Source organism: Lucilia cuprina, chromosome 6, assembly GCF_022045245.1.
Source record: "Lucilia cuprina isolate Lc7/37 chromosome 6, ASM2204524v1, whole genome shotgun sequence".
NCBI classification, from domain to species: Eukaryota; Metazoa; Arthropoda; class Insecta; order Diptera; family Calliphoridae; genus Lucilia; species Lucilia cuprina.
In genome coordinates, this window is record NC_060954.1 from 36,838,890 (window position 1) to 36,863,291 (window position 24,402).

Here is a 24,402-nt window from a genome sequence, read left to right on the forward strand (position 1 = left end):
TTTAGTCTATAGTCTAGTCTATATATAGTATATAGTCTAGTCTATGTATAGTCTATAAACTAGTCTATAGCTAGTCTATAGTCTAGTCTATAGTCTAGTCTATAGTCTAGTCTATAGTCTATATATAGTATACAGTATAGTCTATATATAGTATATAGTCTATAAACTAGTCTATAGTCTGGTCTTTATATAGTCTATAGTATGTTCTATAGACTAGTCGATAGCCTAGTCATAGTCTAGGCTATAACCTAGTTTAGAGTCTAATCTGTAGTCTAGTCTATAGACTACAGTCAATCATTAGAATAAATATTATCTACTCTATAGTTCTAGTTTGGTATTTAGTATAGTCTAATTAGTTTAGTACTTTAAAACCTATAAAAAGTTTTCGTTTCGTTAAAGTTAGTACAATTTAAAAGCTTTAGTTTTCCATTCCTGATCCATATTAACATTGGTACATGATATAATGAAGGATGCGTAAGATTTGGCATAGACGAATATATAAATTCTTATTTGTTTTACCCCAGAATTTATTTTCAAAACAATTTAAAACAAATAGTTTTAAGTTTTAAATATTTATGGTTTTTTGCAAAAAATATTGTTTAAAATAATTAAAACAAAAATCAATTATTTATAAACAAGTTTCAGATATGAAATGTACTGTATATACAAACATATACCTCACACGTTTGGCTTTGAGTGATTTCAATTATTGAATTATTTTTTTTTTTAAATTTTTTGCAAATTGGAACAAAATGTTTAGTTAGGATTTCTAATTAATATGTATATTTATGCTAATTGATTTAATCAAACTAAAGAAAAGTAAACGTGTTCTGTGATTGAAAATAGACGGTTATGTTCTTCATAAAACATTATATTTTTGTTGTAACGAAAATAAAAACTTAAATACTGTCACTCAGTTAGTCAGTCAGTTAGCCCTGTAAAAAAAGCAAAGTAATTACTTATTTTTAATTAGTTATCACAGAAGGGAACGGAACTCACAAAGAAAAGGATCGAACAAAGAAATATTGTGTATTTTACCACTTCATTCTTTTATAATCATTGTTGTAGTAATTGTTAATATTATAATGCTTGTTGTTGGTCTTTTTCTGTAAACTTTATTTATAAAATAATTTATTAAACAAAGCAAATATTTATTTATGTTTACGGTTCATGTAATGAATGAAAAGTTCATAATAGCCCATAAAAAATACTGGAAATAAAAGCAGATTTATTTGTATACTATATACTATATGTATTGTCAGAACAGAATAATTAATCTTATATTTTTATTAAATATTTGTATTATATTGGATTGTTGTTTATATGAATGTTTATTAATATTGCAAACATAAATATTTACATTTGTTGCAAATAAAAGAAATTTACATAAAATTTCCTTAAATCGTTTGAGTCTAAAGTTAAAGCTTGGCAAATTTTACTAAGCAAAACATCTGAAATTTTTGGTAATGACCAGTAGTTATTTCATACAGTACTTGGTAATTATTTCATTTAGCTGAATAGGTTATTACTGGTAATGAACAAAGCAATTTGGATTTGTTGTAGCCCAATTGTCTAGGGCGTCCATTTCACAAGCAGGACGTTCGTGGTTCGAGCCCTGCTGGATACCTTTTTTTTAAATGACATTCATTTATATTTTTCTGTAAGAAACCGTTGTCAAAATTACAAAAAGGAACATGTTAATGGAGCATCGACTAAGCGGCTGGAGTGAGAAACATATAAAACAACTGAAAGCATAGGTTCAAACCCCGCCAGAGGATTTTTTTTACATTTTTTGTTTAAGGTAGGAACATATTATTGAACCTCGTCGAACAAAAATAATTAGTAATAGTAATTGGTTTCCACGTGATTCCATGGTTACTATCAAGCTTACTGGTTAATAAAAGTTTTTGCTGGGTAGGTATGCCATATCATCGATTTAGGTATTTCAATCCTAGAAGTAGGTAGTTTTAATAAGTCCATTAAATATGGTACATAAGAATATTTCCGACCTAAATACGAATTGTGATCAAAATGCTTAAATGCTTCTTGACTTTTTCTAGTTTTGCTACGAATTTCCCCCGGAATAACAGACATTAATATGCTGATTGTGGAGTAATCTTCATAAAAGTTGCCACAAGTTCGTGTTAAGTTCAATGGGGTAATTATGTGGACATAATGCTGAGTGCCGAATGAGTGCAGTGTTATTTACTTTATATGTTTAAAAACTCTCTGAACGTCAGGAGAAAGAGGTGGAGCCTCAAAAGTCCCATTCTGACTAATGTGTGAATCCGATAAGCTAGTTAATTGTGTTGTAGTGTGAATGTTTGAAGTGTGAGTGTTCTCTTTCCCTGACTCTTCAAACATTCTTCGCCACTATTGGGACAAGAAACCCAATAGTGGTCTGTATGTATTTTTACCGATGTAATTTACATTGTTCTAAATTTACGTTGTTGTAGTTAGTTGGTTTGAAAGGAGGATGTATATACATCAAATCGAAGAAATACACTTAGGCCTTTATCGGCGTTCCTTAACCAGTGCCTCAGGTGGGAATCGAACCAACCAACTACGGTCTAGCATACTAGAACACTAACCACTAACCTACCGGAGGTCACTAACTAACTACCAAACTACCAAACTAACAAACTATCAAACTAACTAACTAATTAACTAACTAATTAACTAACTAACTAACTAACTAACTAACTAACTAACTAACTAACTAACTAATTAACTAACTAACTAACTAACTAACTAGCTAACCAATAACTTTTGAGGTTACATCCTGGCATGGAACTTAGCTCTATGAATTCATATAATCTGTATAGCCTCGCCACAACATTACCATCAGTGTCCGGTGTTAATGTCGCTCTCATTTAGTGACAATAACTTTTGGGATTTTTTGACATCGTTTTAAATCGATTTCTCAAGTCCTGGGACGGATTTCAAGAGTACAAATTTCAAATTTATCACAGAAAATATACATTTCACTCAGGAATTCTTTAGAGAGAAAATTATGGCATAATGTTAATTTATAATGTTTACACAATTCTTTCAGATCAATCAAGCAGTCCAGAACGACTCGCGACCTAATTACATGAAATAGCAAAGCCTTAAGTAACCCTTGGCTATTCGCCAAGCCAAACAATTCTAATCAGCTTAACTTTATTCTCAAACACTCCCTTATGCATTTGAGAATGGCTTCAATTTTCAACAAATTGTAATTCGCTCAAATATAGGATCGTACACCCATACTAGGCCTTTGCTAATGCAAATATAGGATCGTACATCCATAGGGCTTTGCTGATGCCTCATATGCTTTACTCGGTCATAATATGTTAGTTATTTAATAGAATGTTTTTACAGTTATAATATTTGATATGTATATTCCAATGTAAATTTCCCATTTATCTGATTCTTTATCTGATAACTATAAAAAAAAAACTTTCTATAGTATCTGAACGACATTTGTATGTAAATATGTTTGTTCGTATTTTTTCAACCTGAGGTGTATTTTGCATAAAACGGAATTTTTTGTTTATTTCTTTAGTTGTTTTTTAAACACATTTTTTTTTATAAACTAATTTATGTAAATTATTTACGTTAAGTTTGTTTTGCAATGTCTTAACAACTTATTTAATTTACACTAATGTGCAGTTAATTACTTGCTGATATTACTTTGTAATACATAAACAAAATTTTGAAATAAGATTTTAAAACTCCAGGGATGCCATATTGAATTAAACATCTTGGAAGAAGTAAATTTTGCAATATCTAAACAACTTACATATTTAATTTACAGCTACGTGCAGCTAATTAGTTGGTGATATTGCTTTGTAATACATAAACAAAATTTAGAAATAAGATTTCAAAACACCAGGGATGCCATATTAAATAAAGCATTTTGTATCAAACAAAATGTGTTGTGATTCAACAAATAGATCTTAACAAATTCTGTACAATTAGTTGTTGATGGAAATTATTTACTTCAGATCCAAAGAAATACGCCTAGTCCATTACTAGACCTGTTTTGTACTCCTTTTTGGAATCTCTGGTGGGAATCAAACTCACTACCTGCGTACTAACATTCTACAAATTGAAAAACTTCCTATTGTGTGCTTTTCGTTTACTTCAATGTTCTATTAAATTTATTATGGATTTATGCATTACTGTCCTAAATTAGTTACCCACAACTGTATATATGCCTGCGACTAAAAGCAATAAAGTTTTAATACTTTTAAATTAAAATGTAACACTTGAACAACTTGCTTTCAAAATGATGACTAAGATAATTTTTCAATAAAATTCCAATTAATTGAATATTTAAAATTAATAAATTTTAATATAATGATGCCGAAAAGATCAAGGATTTAATGATAATATGGATTATGGTATATTAAAAACCGGTAATTAGTTAAACTGATGAATTGTACTAAAAATAACTTGTGGTTTAGTCTCAAAAACATTTCGTTTAAAAAGACTAAATTTTGGACTCAAAAACATTACATTTTAAAACAATATTGGTATTATCAGGTCTATGATATATTCTGATATAAATGTTTTCAATTCGCTGCAAAGTCATTCCTTAATAAATATTTTCCCTACTTATCATTAAAAATAGTTGCAGTAAAAGTTTTTACTAAAACCATTTTTAAATAAACAAAGTTATTTAACATAATTTAACAAATTTGCAACTCCTTTTCCAATATGGAGTTCATTGAGTTATATTTACCACTTAAGTGGTGGCAAAACCAAAAACCATTTGTTTAATTTAATAAAGCATTTTGTGTTTTTTTATTATTTTTTTGTTCACTATATTTTTCTTGGTAATTTGTTTTTCTTTTTTAATGTTTACCGTTATAAATTACACGAAAATATTTATTATTTCTCGAAATTATGTTTATTTCTATTAATTTAATTGGTATTTAAAATAAACCATAAAAACAACACCAGACGAACTCGCGTGCCAAAGCTAACTGATGCCAAAGTGGTCACAGACCAGCTTGTGAACTCCCGCTAAATAAAAAATATAAAACCGCTAGACAGCACAGACCCACTCATACACATGATCATTAAGAGGCAAAAGAGAAAACAGAAAACAAAATTTTATTTAAATAAAACAATACAAGACCAAAAATAAAAATTGCAATAAAAAATAATGTGTGTTTTTTTTCTCCAACATTGCGGATTATTTTTTTTTTTAAATAGTTGTTTATTTTTTGGTACTTAATTTAAGTGTTTTGGTTATTAGCGGGAAAAACGGGTAAACAAAAATAGTGTTTTCTGCTTTAGGTCATTATTATTTAATGAATCAATTTAGACATGAAACATAGGTTAGCTAAGAAGGGTAGCCTCACGTGGGTCCGTCTGATTTCGGTTCCATCGTGATGTTCTATTAGTCATAGGAGTCTTTTCTATAAAAACTTCCACAGTTAAACCAACTGGTTCGATTCTTTTCTTTAGATTTATCCCCGATTTAACCTTCATACAAGAGAGAATAGTGGATCCAAAATAAAATTCCTTGTTTCCATTAAATATCGAACAGTAATAGAGGAGATGAGAAATTGTCTTCTCCTTCTCATTGTACGAACTTATGCAGTATTCATTGTACTGGAGATCCATTCTTCTGGCGAGATTGTCAGATATCGGTAATAACAGTGTCCAATTATTACCGATATCAGCGTTCTAATAAACTAGACTTAGGGGCATCATATAGAGGCCAGGTTGACTTTAAAGTTCGAAATAAACTATTTGCCATTTCATATAGTTAATTTTGAACAAGTACCTTGACGTGGCTTTCATTTTCCCCTCTCAGCAATACAGTTTTCAGACAATTACTATATGGAATGACCCATGTTAGTGTTATCCTAGAAAGTCTCGCTAACTCATTAAGAGTTACACGGCATTCTTCGGTTAACCTAGATGTCGTCAAGACACCTGCTAGGTTTTTGATTGCAGCATGAAAGTTTTAAGAGAATGAGGGTTAAGATCTCCTGTTAACTTTAAATACTCAAAATTTAAAATATAGTTAAGATAGTCCCATATATGTTCACTTGAAATAATGAAAAGGTGGTCAAAAACCAAAAAGATCCAACAGCGGCCGAAAAAAGAGTACGACCGATTTCTGATACATTGTTTGGAAGTGAATATGTTTCTTGTGAAAGGAGAGGAATAGATGTCGACCGAGGAGATTAGGTCTAGACTATAAGACGATTGGAAATACTTCCCATTTACTTTTTTCCTAAAAAGCCTTTAATTGGTCTTACAACAAGAGTGCAAGTGAGTTGAAAAACGGTCGAAAGCCAAACATTTATCGGTCTACCTTCTCAAAACTTAACTTGAGGAAGTAACAGAGTTATCAGAAATATATTATGATTTCATCTAACTGTGACTCATTTCCAACTACTTAAGGCGGGTTTTTCTGACAATGATAATTCACATTTTTTGTTTAAACCTAGTTTAATCTATGTTTTGTGTGTTCGGATAATGATAATCTTCATTCTTTGAAGATTGAAGATACGTTTTCCGTTTTTCAGTAACCATGATTAATGCAGTAAAGTTACTTAGGGCGAGTTTTTCTGATAAAGATAATCTTCATTTTTTGGTTAAACCTGGTTTAATATATGTTTCGTGTTTTTCAGTTATCAGTAAAGTTACATATTATCTTAGTTTAACTGAGTGTAATTGGCTAATTAAACTCAAGTTATAAGTGAGAAAACACAATTAACAAAAACATTGATTTCGGAAGAACAAAAACTTAATATTTTAAGTAAATTGCAATTTTTCAGATTTGTTTTGTTTTATTTATTATTGTTTTAAATGTTTATTTAACATTTTTCCAAAATTTTTCATTTTACAAAAGTATTGTTTGCAAAAAACAGTTGTTCATTGTGTATGTTTTTGAGTGAAAAGTTGGTAATACTAACAAAGTTAACTGAGCTTAAATCTAAAACTGAAAAACACAATCATTGGTTAAAGTTCGCCTAAATTTGTTCCGATTTTAATCTAACAGCAAGTTAAGCCTAGTTTAACTAATTGGCATTTGAATGCCAACGCAAAAACTCGTTCTAAATTATTAACAATTCTGGTACTTTTAATATCAAAAATAGTACTTTTTTGTAAATATTTATTTCATACATCACCATGTATTTTGTTTATTAAAGAGAATTTAAAATATTAAAAGATGACGATATAAGAGAGTGTTGAAACAAAAAAAATTGTTTGTAGAAATCAAACAATGAGTAACAGATTTTCTTAATAAGTTTCAAAGACACAAACAATCAAGCAGTCAGTCAGTCAGATATACATATTTGTGTATTATTTTCATTATTAATAAATTTTGTATATTTTTGCATAGTTTATACTTAGTCATTCAAAGTAAGAGAAATAAAAATAAAGATGCTTTTTAATAATGATTATGCTAATCGCTTAAAATCTATAATTATCATGTGAAACTGAGGATTTCAGAAATATAAATAATTTTCGTTTTAGAGATTCTTTTTAATACCTTCAAGTGTTGTTATATATTTAATTAATATCTGATTTTAAGGTTAAATTACATAAAATTTTACTTTTTTCGTATTTTAATTTTTGTTTACATGTTGTAAACAAAATAATAACGTAACAAACAAATGCAATACAACAACACTTGTTGTGGATTGAAAATAATCATTTAACTTTTACCGCCCACATAGCTGAAATGTAAAAGTTTGTACTACTATTTATATACTTCGATTTTTTACTAAGACTTAGTAGTGGCATGCTTTATTTGTCTTTGGATATGCAACATAGAATATATATAATATAATAAGCTTAGAGCGTAAAACTGTCAAGTCAACATTTTGATATTTTATAGGTACAAAGCTGGTTACGAAACACTAAATCTAGTTACAGGAAACGTCATTAATGTATACTGGACATTACCTAAAAAATATACAATAACTATACAAGACTAATCTCATACCTGAAAAACAAATGGTGGAACGTTGATATCATATATAAAGATAAAGTGGAACATTAACGAAAAACCCTGCGGAAATCTTTTGATTCTAAACGAAGATATAAACGGGTCTCGTGATCTAGATTGAAATGACGGAATACGATATATACTGTAGTCTATATAACCACACTTTCATCCAGACGAAAGAAGTGATATCACGAAATGTGTAAAATGTATTACATTAAATATGGATCCAATAGATTTTTACATATTTTTCGACAACCTGGAGGCAATTAAAGTGATATCATCTGTTGGTAATTCCCGTATTCAGTAATTTCTGATATCCTGTTCTGAAGTAAAGCTCTTTCTCATGATAGGCTTTTGATTGTTCGAAATAAATGACAATCGGCCGGAAAAAGGTCTAGACTATAAGATAAGTGAGCTAAAACTTTCATAGTTGTTGGGAAGTTTTACCTATTTATAGTCTTACAACATGTGGCAAGAGTTCTCATCATTTCGTTGGTTGTCATATTCCTTGAGTTTCTGGGAACGTTCTCGAATAATGTTAAATTTTAGAACATTTTGGACTAAAAATAGCCATGAATAAAATACTTTCTCTGTCATTGCCAGACTCTCGTCGATGTTGAAAGTTTAAATAACATGAGATCATTATTATTCCAGTTATTACATCCGTTAAGAACACTGATTGACATTCACCCCTATCGCCAATCTTCATTTCACGTCAAATATGTTCCCTTTTCACTTTTTTCGTTCACTAACTTTTTTGTCGTGAAAAAATTCGCATTATTATAAAATTTGTTGATAGAATTGTGTAAACATTGAATAGCTGTTTCATACAAAATCAACTATTGTGAATGAATTGTTCACAACAAGTACACGATAGCAATTTTCCCTTCGAGGGAAATGAAAATTTCAAGGGAACAAAATTTTCACCTCTATTGGCGATAGGGGTGATTATATAAGGAACTATGTTCAAGAAATTAAGTTTTTGCACGACAGGCGAAAAGATAGATTTACAGAATTTTAACCGAAATGCCATTAGATTGAGCTGTGCTGAATCTGAATGTTTTCTCAGATTTTCTTTATCACATCAGGTTTTCAAGATATCTTAGCCTAAAGTTAAAAAATTATTTTTAATTTACTAACAGTTTCAAAATGAAGCATTAAACTTTCTTATGTCTTGTTCCTTAAGGATATCTGATCCCAAAATTTAAAGCAACTAAAAAATTAAAAATATGTAATACGATTTTTCTTAATTTCACCGATTGATTGCATTGGCTTTGAGGTTTGTTATGTCTTATTCTCCGTTGATCAATATCATTATTAAATGGAGACGCCGCCAACCCATAATCCACACTAACGATTTGACACATATCAGCAATACATGTTTGCCATTTGCTATACGATTTGGCAAAATAAATTCAATAAATCATAAATGTAGATTGACCAATACGGCGGCTTACAACTGTCAAAGTTCGGAAATAATTTTTGGTAAACCCTTTAGATACTTTCCTAGTCTTTGTACTTGCAAAATAATAAAATAAAACAAAAATTGCAATTACCTTTCATGTTTATGTTTACGATATACAATTTGTTGCTTTAAATACATACTTGTGTAATTTGTTTCGTTATTTTTAGACCTATAGTAGACTAATTGTATTTTAACAATTTTATTTTTACTGAACTTCCGTATTTACATGTGTCAAGTTGATGGCGTTTTTTTTTGTTATATGTGTTGCATATGACCGACGTATTTGACCAGTGCACAAACAATCACTTTCATTTACAACAATATGCAGACAAATATTTCATTGCATAAGTTCGATTATTTTAAAGGAACATTTTAAAATGCGTTATATTACGTGTTTATTTATATGACCTTAAATGTCAATTATGTTTAGTTGATGTGACAATTGTAAACAATATACATAATATGTTGTTTAAGATATAATTAAAAAATGTATATTTATTTAAATTTTTAAAGAATTGTTCATGTAAAATAGCAACAACCGAGTTCGTTGTCAAGCGAATTGTTATAGCAACTAATTTTTATGGCTTTGGTTACTACAATTTAATTAAAATTTTAAGATTCTGTTTTAAAGATTTATTATAAGCATATGTAGCGTTAATTGTGGTGTTAGGGCGAGTTTTTCTTATAAAGATAATCTTCATTCCTTGGTTAAACCTGGTTTCATATATGTTTCGTGTTTTTCAGTTATCAATAAAGATACTTATTATCTTAGTTTAACTGAGTGTAATTTGAAAATTAAACTCAAGTTATAAGTGAGAAAACACAATTAATAAAAACAATAAAACAATGATTTCGGAAGAACAAAAATTTTATATTTTAAGTAAATTGCAATTTTCTGATTTATTTTGTTTTATTTATTATTGTTTTAAATGTTTATTTAACATTTTTGCAAAATTTTTCATTTACATTGTTTGCAAAAAACAGCTGTTCATTGTTTATGTCTTTGAGTGAAAAGTTGGCAATACTTACAAAGTTAACTGAGCTTAAATCTAAAACTGAAAAACACAATCATTGGTTAAAGTTCGCCTAAATTTGTTCCGAGTTTAATCTAACAGCAAGTTAAACCTAGTTTAATTGAGGAGTAAGAAACCCTCCCTTAGTATTACTCTCAGAAAGACAGATTTTGTTTCTTGGAGAAGGGTTTTTACATAAATGAAAAATTCACTATCTAAAAGACTATATCCTAGAAGGTATATTAGTGAACTTCATATTCATTTGCAACGTATACGATTCTATGTGAACTAGAATATCAAGGAAACTCAATAACTAATAGGACTGAACTAAAAGATCATTATGAATTTATTGGAAGTTGGAAGTCGTGATTTTAATAAGGGAAATACGATGGCTTTTTATCTAATCTTCTATTAAACGAAATCACAATGGAAGCTTTGAAGTCTTTTTAACGAAACTTTGGTGGGTCTACTTATATACCATTTTTAAAAACTAACTAATATTGCCAGCTATATCAGCAGACAGTAATCGAGTCATAACTGAATAGTTTTTAGAGTTAAGTATGACCGTTGCTGCCCCGTTTCATTACTTCCGACATGCCAAAACATAACTTCTTTTTCATATGTTATGAGTCATATTGGCGGAGGACACTGTTCTTACCTATAGAGAACTCACTTTAGAAATCTGTATTGCTCAGATTAAATCCTGGATAAGGAACAAAAATTCATCGATATCACAGGTATAAGATACTTTTTATCTGTCATCATTCAAACCAATAACTCCTTCCAGGTATACTGACAGGTCAAATTCGTATAGCGCTATGGTCCCAGAGTCACTTTTCTGTGGAGCATTTGTTGACTTCGGCAACAGGGCCGAACTTGTTCAGAATTATAGACCGTTTATCAGTCCTTTAATTGACTTTTTTCTGAAAATTACTCTGGTTATCCAAATTACTCTGGTTATCCAACTCCGTTAGATATAAAGCCAGTAGACGATCCGCATCTAACGGCTGAGTCCAAAGGGATTCAGCTTCCAATTCTGCAGATTTGCCCTGCAGATGATGAACATTGTGTGAGCCTGTTCCACATGCAGGACAAAATTCTTAAATGGTGTCGTTTATTCTCGACCAGTACGAGTTTAAACAGGTACACCGTACCGATCTAAGTTGTGCCAATACCACTCTAGTACGACGTCGTAGGTTTCGTTCCTTGTTTGCAACGGGTGGGGGACGACCTCCCAGTATTATACTATCGCGGTGAGAATTGATGGAGTCTTCCACCGCTTGTTGGTGGATAGTATTCAAAGCTGTCCTGTATGAGATTTCGTCCTCTATATCATCCAGGTGTTCTTGGATGTCACTCTCATACATACGAAGATCTTTCCAGACATGCCTCGGGGAGGGATTCTAAATCCGTTAGATGGTGGTTCGGGTGGTCAATCCGATGATATCCCAGTAGAAACTGCTTATGAAGCTGTGTGTTGTTATTGCTAACTTGTGAGAAAGATTCAAAATAAATTTCCCTGTTACCATTAAATGTCGGTCAGTAATGCTATACACGGTTGTTAGATCTTACAACGTTGGCAGTAAATTGTGCAGGAAATGTCTAATAACAGTGTAAACTTACAAATTTTATCTTCCAATATTGTCAGTAATGCTTTTTCTGACAACGTTGCAAATGAAAAATTGTAAGTTCTGTATATTGTTAGAAATTTTCTGAAAATTTTACTGACAACGTTGTAAGTTCTGACAACCGTGTATCACGGCTTTAACAAAGGAGATGGGATATATGTAGTCTCCTCCTCATTGTGACAACTTCTGCAGTAGTCATTGTACTGGAGACCCATTCTTCTGGCGTGATTGCCAATAACACAGTGTTTAGTTATAACCGATAACAGAGTTCCAATTTGCTTTCAGCGAAAGCTTAACCGTAAGCTAGACTTAGGGGCATCATATAGAGTAAGGTTGAACTCGAAGTTAGAGATTAACCGTATGGATTACAATTTATTTATAAATACATATCTCTTTTCATTCTGCAGATATTATAAAGGATCAAGAATATATATTTACAGGATTTATTAGATATTTAATAATTTTTGAATGTTATGTAAATAAACTTTGTAAAAACTTTGTAATATAAAGCTAAACATATTTATAATTAAAATGTACAAGGACTTCAAAAGCAATACTTTTAAATTATTTCCATCTCCTTCGTGTCATTCATCACGATATACTTGGAAATTAAACAGACAATGTTGGTGTTAACAATTTATTATTTTATAAACCTAATGCACGGCATTTTCATTTTCACTTTATAGTACTTATAGCCAACAAAAAATAAAAAAATGTAAAGAACAAAGAAGGCAAGTTTATAAATTACACAAATTACAATGAAAGAGTGAAAGTAAACAAATTTAAAAAAATGCATATTTAAAACTTAATAAACATGACCTAAATTGTATAGAATTAACAACATGTTGGGCTGTCAATAAAATTAAATTTAAGGCATTAAATTGGATGAACACATAAAAAAATATTACCTCCATAAATACATACATTTATAGTATGTAAGAATATATTTTTGTAATATATAAAAGTGCATTATAAATATAAACACATCAAAGGATATTGATTATTTTTTATGTATAAAAATATAAATAACATTTAAAGGGAACATTCTCAAACAAATTGAATATTAATTTTATATCAGACAATTGTAATTAAAAATACATTGTATAAATTAATCAGTTTAATTTCCAGATGTTTTCTTATTGGTCACACTGTTATAAAATTCAAAATAAAAAAATAAATCATCTCAAAAATGAAAATAATATTACATAATAAATTGTTAAAATATTCCCTCTTAAACAATCATTTCTTAAATTTATAAAAATGACAAAATATATTTCTGCCTAATTATCAGAGGCATACAGTAAAGAGTATTTCCTTGTTTTATTATTATTTTTAATTTCAACAGAAAGTAAATCATGGTGCCAACCCACCAACAAAAAAAAGATAATGTTCCAATGAACTCTGGTTCTTATTACGATAGCATATGCTTGGTTGATTTAATGACCAAAATATTTATTTAAATAAAATATTATTATGTAACTTTTAATTAAACTTCTTGCATGAATGCATTTTCGGTAGAATTACAAACACACTTTCGTTATACACCTTAAACATTTGAATGTCAAAACTGTTGTATATCCTAGCAAATTAAGGAATTCAGATCATATTTGGTAGAATTGTATAATAGAACGGAGGGTGGAGGGACCAGAATTTATCTTAACGGAACACAATTTATCGAACCGTTACATTCATGCTTTATGAAGTGTTGACTAAGTGAAAGATTTGATACTCGTTTTTGAGTAAAATATTGAAAACTTTGGGATTATCTGACATATTCTATTCGTGTTAAATCTTATTATTTAGCTAGATCATAAATGACAAACCGTTTGACCCTATTTATAAGATAATATTGTAAAACTTTCATAGAATTTGTACATAATGTAATCAGCTATTATAATATACCAGTGTAGGAGACAGATGATCAGAGATTTTAACTAAACAGTTCCTGTTGCGATGTCACCGGAGGAGTCATACCAATTTTATCATCACACTGTTGGATACTCCACCGATGTATGTCAGGAAGGACCTTCTTGTATACAAAGAGAGCATACGAAGACGAGTGCAGGATCCCATGGATTGTATTTCGCATACAGCAGATTTTGAAAAAGAACCTTCTGTAAAAACAAAAGTTGCTCTGTTTCTGATATCTGATATTCAACTATCTAACCTACCCTACTTTACTAAGCCCAATTGTTCCCACAACAAATGGATCTCCGCTCCGGAACGACCTGATTCTCAATAGGCAAAAGATTGTTTACTCTGCTACAGCTATATCAACCGGAAGTTTTTTTTTCCCCAGGGAAGAACATCCAGTTACAGCCAACCTGTTACAACAACAACTAAGCCTAATGGAATTATGAAATTACCCTGTAGAAGTAGTCCAATTTGTTCGGCCTAAATATAGAACCTCCGAATAAAAAATTGTCTAGTTTAAGCTGTTACAACAACTACAACAATCAGATGATCAGATACTTCCTTATGAAATGTTCAGTTTTTAGGGAAGTGACTTCTTTATAAAAGGCTTTGAGATTACCCTTCAGATTGCCTAAAAAAGGACATCTGCAAGTAATGGTTTTAGTAGACCAATAAGTTCAAAGGGCCATGACCACAATTTTTAAGTAAAACCTGGTATAGCGACAAGATTTTTATGCAAATAATGGTAACAGTCAGAAACTATAAAAAATAATCCATCATTTCGATAAAATTTTATCTGTTAAATTATCTTCAAAACGATTTGTTCATTAGTGTTAAAACTTGTGTGCAATTGTGTCTGGATATTGAAAGTTGGTGTAAAGTGATGACGTTACAAAGTTGTTTCTTTGTTTTTGTTACATTGCAAAATTTTTAAAGATCGTATGATCTATTAATAGGTATTTAAGGGATATACACCTACAAATACTAGTATACTAAGACATTAAGACGTAAAAAATCTAAAGAAACTATTTTACACAAAACTTCTTATCAGTGTTAAATATAAAAAAATAAAATAAAGAATAAAAAAGCTTAAGCCATCACGTCAAACTTAATATTATTACAAATATATAAATTATATAAAAAATACATGTTATAATTATTAAAATAAACAATCATCTGCCATTGAAGTACAAGAAAATAGCAAAAACAAATCTCTTTGTTCAAAACTCTACGGACTAGAAGAATATTCCACAACAATTGCTATATTATACACATCGTTTGTGTGGTTGAATGTACAACACACTTGAATGTAGTATGTAAATGGCAGAGTAAAGGGGTAAACTCATCCTTTTTTACATTAAACGCCTACTATAGAGATAAGTCATTAAACCCGACTGTGTATGTCCATTTAAATTCACAGCTCTAGCAGTTAGTAAGTCATACATATTTGCAATAAATATATTCTAATACTAAAATATATTCTTTGGTTTTGTTTTTCATTCTTCAGATGATTGGTCTTGAATTTTGGGATGGAAAAAAAACTTACCTCACTTGGTGACATTGATGACATTTTTCTTGTAAATTTTCTTAAAATTTTAAACACTATTTTGTATTCACACACTACAGAGTAATAAATCTGCAAAATAATTTTATTTCTTTTTTATAAATAAGATAAGCAAACAGCTTAAATATTTTTTTGATTATTTATTAATTAAATTTCCATAAGTTTTTTCTATTTTTTCTGTTAATTGTTGACACTAAAAAAATTCTATTGACGTTTCTTACTTTTCTCAATAATTCATTAACATTTGTTTTGCTTCGACTTTCGTTGTCTGTAAAAAAACAGTAATGATAACTTTTTTGCCATTAAAAGCTTGGAATATGTAAAATCGCTAGAAAATTGTTAAAATTTGCCGTTATTTCATAAATGAAAAAGTTGATATATTTTTAGTTGTAATATGTAGTTTGTTAGGGCGGGATTTTTCTGATAAAGATAACGTTACTTATTATCTTAGTGTAACTAAGTGTAATTGGCTAATTAAACCTAAATTATAAGTGAGAACACACAATAAAAAAAAAACAATAAAATAATGAATTCGAAAGAAGAAAAACTTAATATATTAAGTAAATAGTATTTTTTTTTTATTTTTGATTTCTTTTATCGATATTATTGTTTTAAATGGTTATTTATATTTATTATAAAATTTTACATTTCACAAATGTGATATTTGCAAAGAGTAGCTGTTCTAAAAAACACAATCATCGGTTAAAGTCGACCTAAATTTGTTCCGAGCTTAATCTAACAGCAGGTTAAGTTGATTTTAACCGATTAGTAAGAAAACAACCCATCAACTTACATTTTTTGTCTTGCAACTGAAATGTTTTTTCTGTCAACGTTTCTAAACAAAAATTGTAAGGGCGGGTTTCTTACTCATCAGTTAAACTAGACTTAACTTGCTGTTAGATTAAACTCGGAACAAATTTAGAGGGGCTATAACAATGTGTTTTTCAGTTTTAGATTTAAGCTCAGTTAACTTTGTTAGTATTGCCAACTTTTCACTCAAAAACATAAACAATGAACAGCTGTTTCTTTTGCAAACAATACTTTTGTAAAATGGAAAATTTTGGAAAAATGTTAAATAAACATTTAAAACAATAATAAATAAAACAAATGAAAAAAATTGCAATTTACTTAAAATATTAAGTTTTTCTTCTTCTTCCGAAATCATTGTTTTATTGTTGTTGTTAATTGTGTTTTCTCACTTATAACTTGAGTTTAATTGATCAGTTACACTCAGTTAAACTAAGATAATATGTAACTTTACTGATAACTGAAAAACACGGAACATATATTAAACCAGGTTTAAACAAAGAATGAAGATTATCTTTATCAGAAAAACTCGCCCTAAGTAAATAGTTAGTTAGTTATTTGGTTTGTTAGTTACTTAGTTAGTTATTTAGTTAGTTAGTTAGTTAGTTAGAATGGAAATAAAAAAGAAACAGGCCTAGGCCTGGATTTCTTTTTGTGCTTTCCTTTACCAATATATATGGAGAAAATGAAAGACACTTCTTCTTGTCAGGCGGAGTAGAATACAAACAACTAACATGCACTACATGCACACTAATTACTAACCTTACCGGTGACACGAAATCTAATCTAAGAAAATGAAAGACATTTCTTCTGGTCAGACGGAGTAGAATACAAACTACTAACATGCACCTGTGTCACGAAATCTAATCTAAGTGTTCAAAGTTTCCTGCTTCTTATATAAAGATATACATATGACGACTTAAAGGCTTTCCTATCAACATGGAAATCTCTAACATTTCGAAAACTATTACATTTTAATAATCCAAATAAAAAACAAAATTTTCACTACATATTACACATTTATTAATTAAACCATTAAACTTTGATCTAAAAAAAATATTTAACAGTTTTACTTAAACAGAAAACAACAATGATAATAAATATTTACAATTTACTATTACCAACCAACATATCACGAACCAATTTAACAGCATATTTAGCCGTACCAGGTGCAGTAGTAACACCATAACCACCATGACCATAATTGTGAACAACCTTAACAGAATTTCCATTTTGCTTACGCAATACTTCCGATTCGACACGGACAACAGCACGATGTGGTCTCAAGCCAACTAACTCACGTACAACTTCAGCATTTTTCAAACTGGGCAACATATTATAACAACGTTCCTTAATAGCCATCGAATCATATTTACAAACATTCATATTATAGCTTTCGAACTGACGGCAGCCACCCAGAGTAACGGTTTCAAAACCTGGTACAATATATGTATCATAATCACCGTAGAAAGCGGTTTTTATCCAAGGAGCACGAACTTTAAGAACTTGTCCACGTATGGGTACTAATTGTTGATCATTGCACAGTGTTTTTGCACCCATACCAGAGCAGTTTATAACAACATCGTAATCATCGGGTAGTTGGGTTAAAGAGTTGACATGTTGAAAATGTACAATACCGCCGGCTTCATTGAATCTAGAAATCGTTAAAAAATTTATATATCGTTTAATTAAGGAAATTTATATTCGAAGGAATCTTTATTTACTTTTTAGTAGCGTATGGCAAAAATAAACGACTTTCGGTAACACATGTGGTAAAGAAGGAACCATATTTCCAATCGCCATGACACAATTTGAATTCTTCTTCAGTGGCTTGACGATATATGGGTAACAATTTTTCGATATAATGATTCTGTAATGAAATACATTTCGATAAAGGTGTAATTAAATTTAAATTGATCCCATAATTGAAAAATTTATTTATTATTATGAGAGAATACTTGAATGTGTTTTAAATAAAATTTATGCTTTGTCATCTCTCTTAAACATTAGATTAAATTAAAATTTTGTTGTTATTGCCATAGAACCTATGGCATAGATTGTACATATATTTAATGAATACACATAGTTCAATTGCAATAAGACAGTCATAACTCAAAACTTAACGAAATTTTTTTAAGCCAGATAAAAAATGAAAATTTATGAGAATTAAGAGAGTTTTTTGAGTATTTTTGTAAAATTTATTGAAGATTTTCTTAAAATAAGAAATTGTTGTTGAAATCGAAAAAGTTTTCAAAATAATAAATTGTAAAAAAGTTATATTAATACAAAAAAGGAAAAATTTGCTATAAATAGGATAAATATTAATTCAGGTCTGAGTTGGAGAACAACTTTCGCGTCATCATTTCTATTTTTGTTTGTACTTAGTATAAATGTTGGTTGGTGGGGTTACTCCGGACAATGGTGTGTCAAATTGGGAATTTGAATGTTGCATGTATCGCCATTCTCATTAAATACAAGTAAGAGTGCTATATTCGGCTGTGCCGAATCTTATATACCCTTCACAATAGTGTATTTTAAACATATTAGTTTTATAATTTTTTTCCCGACTACATTATTATTACACATTTAAACATACATAACGAAAAACAAAGAAAAACAAAAACAAAATAAACAACGCAATAAAACCAACCTACATCCAAATACACGAACAGAAGAGTCAATGCATACGAAAAAGACAGTAATTTCCACTAATAGTTAACCACCTGGATGATCGTAATTCGTATGTTTTGGGTCATTCATCACGAATGTACCCTTTGTAATCGAGAATGAAGACAGTCGTCACTTTAGTGTCCTTTTTGTAAGGGGGAGCGGAGACAGTAGTCTCTTTACTGTCCTCAAGTAAGTAGTTTTTTTGTTGTAGTTATTTTACCCATCTTTTGGAGAAATGATTATTACTTTCTACTAATATGCCACCATCTTTCGGGTCAATAGTCACATTATTGTCCCATAGTATTATAGAGAGTAGACACTTGAAATTTTTAAATTTTAGTTCTATTAATATCTTACCACCTGGCTGACTCCATTTTTTTTGGTCTTTCGTCACAAATAAACTCTTTGTAATCGAGAATGAAGACAGTCGTCGCTTTAGTGTCCCATTTGTAAGCGAGAGCGATTGACTTCCTCGAGTAAATACATCTACACACACGTGTACATCTTTTCTCATATACAGTGTTGTTGTTGCTTATATAACAATGCAATAACAAAATATGACATTTTTTGATGAAATTTTCAGAGGTTGTCTCGGATTTTTGCTCAAATCTCCGTTATTTACCGACCGATTTTGCTGATTTTAAATAGCGATCTTCTCGAAAGCATGTTTAACAGAATTATTGAAGATTCGGATCTCGCCGATATCTGGGGTCCTCTAAAAACTGATTTCAACAGGCAGACAGACGGACATGGCTTAATCGACTCCGCTATCTATAAGGATCCAGAATATATATACACTTTATAGGGTCGGAAAATTATATTATAGAAATTACAAACGGAATGACAAACTTATATATACCCTTCTCACGAAGGTGAAGGGTATAAAAAAAGCTTTTGGATTGCTTATGGAAGAAAAAAATTCAATTATTCAAATTTGAGTTATTACATTCTTTACGCAAATGCAGTAAATAATCCAAAAATTTGCCGTTAGGACATAAAAAAAAATCTTATCACTGGTCACGCTATACACCCAAACCAACACTCGTCAATTGTCAATTAACATTTAATAGTTGATAAAGATTAGAGTAACTATCGCAATAATAATAATAATAAAATGTACTCAAAATCGAAAAAAAAGATTCTTTCTTTTCACACAATCTTATCGAAAATTAAAAAAAAAATTTTTAATTGATTAAACAAATCAAATAAAAACAACAATAATAAATTCACTTACACGAACTATAGAAGGTGAAATGCTGGAAAAAATATAACCAGACAACTGACAGACACCGGCTAAAGCAGCATCCTTGGAACGGCGTATATCATCCCAATAATAGTAAGCATCATTTATCCATTGTCTGCAAACAAAATAAAAAAATATGTAATTAACTTTCTTTTAAAATATTTAACTAACATTCAACTTACTGTGTAATTTCCTTGGTGGGTCCCATAAAACTGGTGCTGGGACGGAAAATGCCAGCAGCTACATTACTGGTGGTGTCCTCATTGAAACGATCTGCCAAAATGGTTACTTTTGCATTAGGAAATGTTTGCTGCAACTCTAAAGCGGTGGTTAGACCAATAATACCGCTACCCACAATACCGAAATGCATTTTGTTGTCAAGAAAAATTAAAAAAAAAAAGATAAATGAAATATAAATCCAAACACCCAAAAGTTGTTGACAAGAGATTAGTTACGCTTTCTGTTAACCAGCGCAATGACAACTAAATACTCAATATTAATTTTTGTATTAAAAAAATATTAATATTTTTATTTTTTTCATTATTCTTATCTTTTTGGAATCGTATTCGAATATGTATGCATGTATGAATATTAAATATCCCAGCAAAAAATTGTTGTCATTTTGTGACTTTAATGTAATAATATTTAACTAAACGGGTTCCTAAATACAAACTATTTTGTAATTATTAAATTTAACTAATGTTTCAAAATTTCAATAATAGTATTATTTAATTCAAATTAAATCTGCGAATAATTAAGTTTACTTTTAGTCATAAATACTGTTTTAATAATTCTCAAAAATTTGTCATAGAATTTTTTGCTGGGATATTATATATGTATATTGGAAACAGAATATAAACAAAATAAACATTGTCAGCTGTTTTTCTTATCAGAAGAGCTTTTTTCTTAATGTACAGAGACATCTATGGACAAGTTTGAGTAACGTGTAATAAAGCTTTTAAATGTTCAAAATTTAAATAGCTGCACCGACTCATATGCATATCAATTAAGAATTTACATTATTTGAAAAAAAGTCCATTCATTTCGCAACCATTACATAACATAAGATAATTTAGATAGATAGATAGATAGATAGATAGATAGATAGATAGATAGATAGATAGATAGATAGATAGATAGATAGATAGATAGATAGATAGATAGATAGATAGATAGATAGATAGATAGATAGATAGATAGATAGATAGATAGATAGATAGATAGATAGATAGATAGATAGATAGATAGATAGATAGATAGATAGATAGATAGATAGATAGATAGATAGATAGATATAGATAGATAGATAGATAGATAGATAGATAGATAGATAGATAGATAGATAGATAGATAGATAGATAGATAGATAGATAGATAGATAGATAGATAGATAGATAGATAGATAGATAGATAGATAGATAGATAGATAGATAGATAGATAGATAGATAGATAGATAGATAGATAGATAGATAGATAGATAGATAGATATTTAGGATAGATAGATAAGATGTTAGAATTTATATATTTTGTATAGGTTATGTTGATGGGAGGATGTATAGTACATAAAATCCACCTAGGCCAACTATGGGGCCTGTTGTGCGCTTCTTTTCTTGAAAGAAAAAATTTTTTGTTGCATCGAACGGTTTTGTGATTGTCAGGTTAAGTACCTCAAGCTCCTTTCTCTTTGTAGCTGTAACATTCGCCCTTTCGTTGACGGCGAAAGTTTGCATATTTGTATATAAACAAATTATCTTGCAACACATGTTATAATATTTTTATAAATATGCGACATGGTAATAGAAAACTTGACTTAATAGCATTTCAGTTATTTAGATTGAATGAAAATTCAACCAGATCCATATGTTCAAAATTGTATATTTTCAAAAAAAAAACTTTATTATAACTTACAAATAACTATGAAATTTGCATATAACCCAATGTAATACTTTTAATCCTTTTCTTATTAAAATAAACATATATCTAAATACCTATTCAATATTTTTATAATAACAATTGAGTTCTTTAAGTAATAATAATTCATATTACAAAAATTTACAAATATATAACCAAATTTAATTTTTGTTTTTTTCCTCCTCTTATCAATATAACTTTATATAAACATATTTCCATATTGTCATTTTAATCGTTTGATAATAACGATTCTTTTCTAAAAACCTAAGAGAACCGAGACGACATTTAAAATTAACATAAGCAAAAATATTAAAAAATATATAGAAACCAATAAGATATAATATGGAATGTACATAGTTCAGATTCTCAAAGCCTACAAGTTTCTTTAAATATCTAGGTTTTTTCAACATACAAAATACTTCATCGGGAGGACAAATCGAATCGGCACGATTAAAATCGAACAAGGCTGACATAAAACCCTCAACTGAATGGCGTATATAGCCGCTATACATTAAAATCTTTTCAAATGTTGATAAATTCGGATTGCCAACACTGTGATTGGCGAATATCACCCAGCAGGATATTATACATGGACCCAAGAATAGGGAATTCTAAAAAAAAATAAATAGTTTAATAAACACAATAAGAAATCTAAATAGTTGCATACCAATAAATTTAATCTTGATGAAATAGCAAGACCATAACTTGATGCTGTCATCGATGTTAATATTGTAACTAGAGCAAATAATAAAAATCTATATAATTCCATAGGTTGATCTGTAGAAAAATACAATAATGCAGAACAGATGGTACCCAATAAAAATATATCCGGCAATTGAGTGGTGATTAGAGCCATGAAATATGAGCTAAGACGATACCACTGATTAAAATGTTCTCTTCTTAGATAGTTCATTTCAAGTGGTACTATAAAAGATGTATTAATATTAATTGAAAAACTAAATATTTTTCTATTAATTTGAATCCTACCGTGAGCCAACATTGGACACATAGATAAAAATATGAATGATATTGCTGTCAAAAATGTCAAATGATAATTGTAAATTAACATTGTAGCATTCGTTCCGATTCCCGTATACACCACACTTATGAAAAATGCTAGAAAAAGCTTTATAAATATTTTTAATTTTATATAACTCTGAAATGAAAAAGAAAAAAATATACAATTTCTAATAAATTATTGTTAATTAAATATTTAAAATAGTTGCAGTTCTTCTTCCAATACATACAATGTACATACGTACTTAAATATATAGAAATATTTATGTAAATACGTACATATGGCATATATAAGTATGTACCTATGTGCATACATATCGTCTCCTTAATTTAGAATAGGGTAAGATACATGTATGTATATCTAACATGTCCAAATCGGTATTTATATACAATCTGGATTGAATGACATAAAATACAACTTCTATTTTATATAAACTTTAAGTATTTAATATTTTTTCATCTCTTGCCCGTCTCTATTTATAATACTAAATACGATTTTTCTAAATGAAGTAGGCGATGTAAAGTACACATTTTAGAAGGAAATAAATACATTAATTAACCCAACAACATTTTAAAGTTCAAGTTAATTCAAAATAATAAAAAAATATAATACTGCAAAATATAATACCCAACAAGTACCTATTTTGTTAAAGTAATAAAATAGCGACGTACATAGTTTAAATAGATATACAATGTATGCATCTATAAGTACTTTTTTCTCGGTACTTTTTGGAAAGAAAAAATTGTATTAGTTCAGTTTGTTTTTTAACCATTGTTAGTATTAATTTTTATGAGGCCAATAATCGTTCTATGAAACTAGTGTAGTCAATAGTCTAATCTATAGTCTAGTCTATAGTCAAGTCTACAGTCTAGTCTGCAGTCTAGTCTAAAGTCTAGTCTATAGTCTATTCTATAATCTAGTCTATAATCTAGTCTATAGTCTAGTATATATTCTAGTCTATAGTCTAGTCTAGTTTATAGTCTAGTCTGTAGTCTAGTCTGTAGTCTATAGTGTAGTCTAGACTGTAGTCTATAGTGCAGTCTATAGTGTAGTCTATAGTGCAGTCTATAGTGTAGCCTATAGTCTAGCCTATAGTTTAGTCTGCAGTCTAGTCTAAAGTCTAGTCTATAGTCTATTCTATAATCTAGTCTATAATCTAGTCTATAGTCTAGTATATATTCTAGTCTATAGTCTAGTCTAGTTTA

General features: G+C 29.3%; 3 protein-coding genes across 6 annotated transcripts in view; all 3 read right to left on the reverse strand.

Moving 5' to 3' along the window:
- The window catches only part of LOC111681658 (ubiquitin-conjugating enzyme E2 W), a 33,484-nt gene extending 17,757 nt beyond the window's left edge, over positions 1-15,727 (reverse strand). Inside the window, exon 1 of one of the 3 annotated variants that reach the window (XM_046954807.1) lies at positions 15,530-15,727. In XM_046954807.1, the coding sequence (XP_046810763.1) occupies positions 15,530-15,553 (24 nt within the window). In that variant the 5' untranslated portion in view covers positions 15,554-15,727. Of the gene's footprint in view, positions 1-4,852; positions 4,992-15,529 lie in introns of those variants that run through there. The other 2 variants (XM_046954806.1, XM_046954805.1) reach the window with 2 other exon arrangements.
- A 1,626-nt stretch (positions 15,728-17,353) lies between these two features.
- LOC111678568 (D-aspartate oxidase) lies at positions 17,354-20,809 on the reverse strand. Its single transcript, XM_023439961.2, has 4 exons — positions 20,450-20,809; positions 20,259-20,382; positions 18,079-18,224; positions 17,354-18,008 (listed from the first exon to the last, which is right to left on the reverse strand). Exons 1-4 carry the CDS (start codon positions 20,635-20,637, stop codon positions 17,459-17,461), a joined length of 1,008 nt encoding a protein of 335 aa, XP_023295729.1. The 5' UTR covers positions 20,638-20,809; the 3' UTR covers positions 17,354-17,458.
- Positions 20,810-22,123: 1,314 nt separating this feature from the next.
- Positions 22,124-24,402, reverse strand: part of LOC111678560 (ATP-binding cassette sub-family G member 1-like) — a 12,722-nt gene continuing 10,443 nt past the window's right edge. For both annotated transcript variants that reach the window (XM_023439951.2, XM_023439952.2), the window contains exons 6-8: positions 23,167-23,335; positions 22,847-23,103; positions 22,124-22,790 (exon numbers count right to left, since the gene is read on the reverse strand). In XM_023439951.2, the coding sequence (XP_023295719.2) occupies positions 22,368-22,790; positions 22,847-23,103; positions 23,167-23,335 (849 nt within the window). In that variant the 3' untranslated portion in view covers positions 22,124-22,367. The remainder of the gene's footprint in view (positions 22,791-22,846; positions 23,104-23,166; positions 23,336-24,402) is intronic.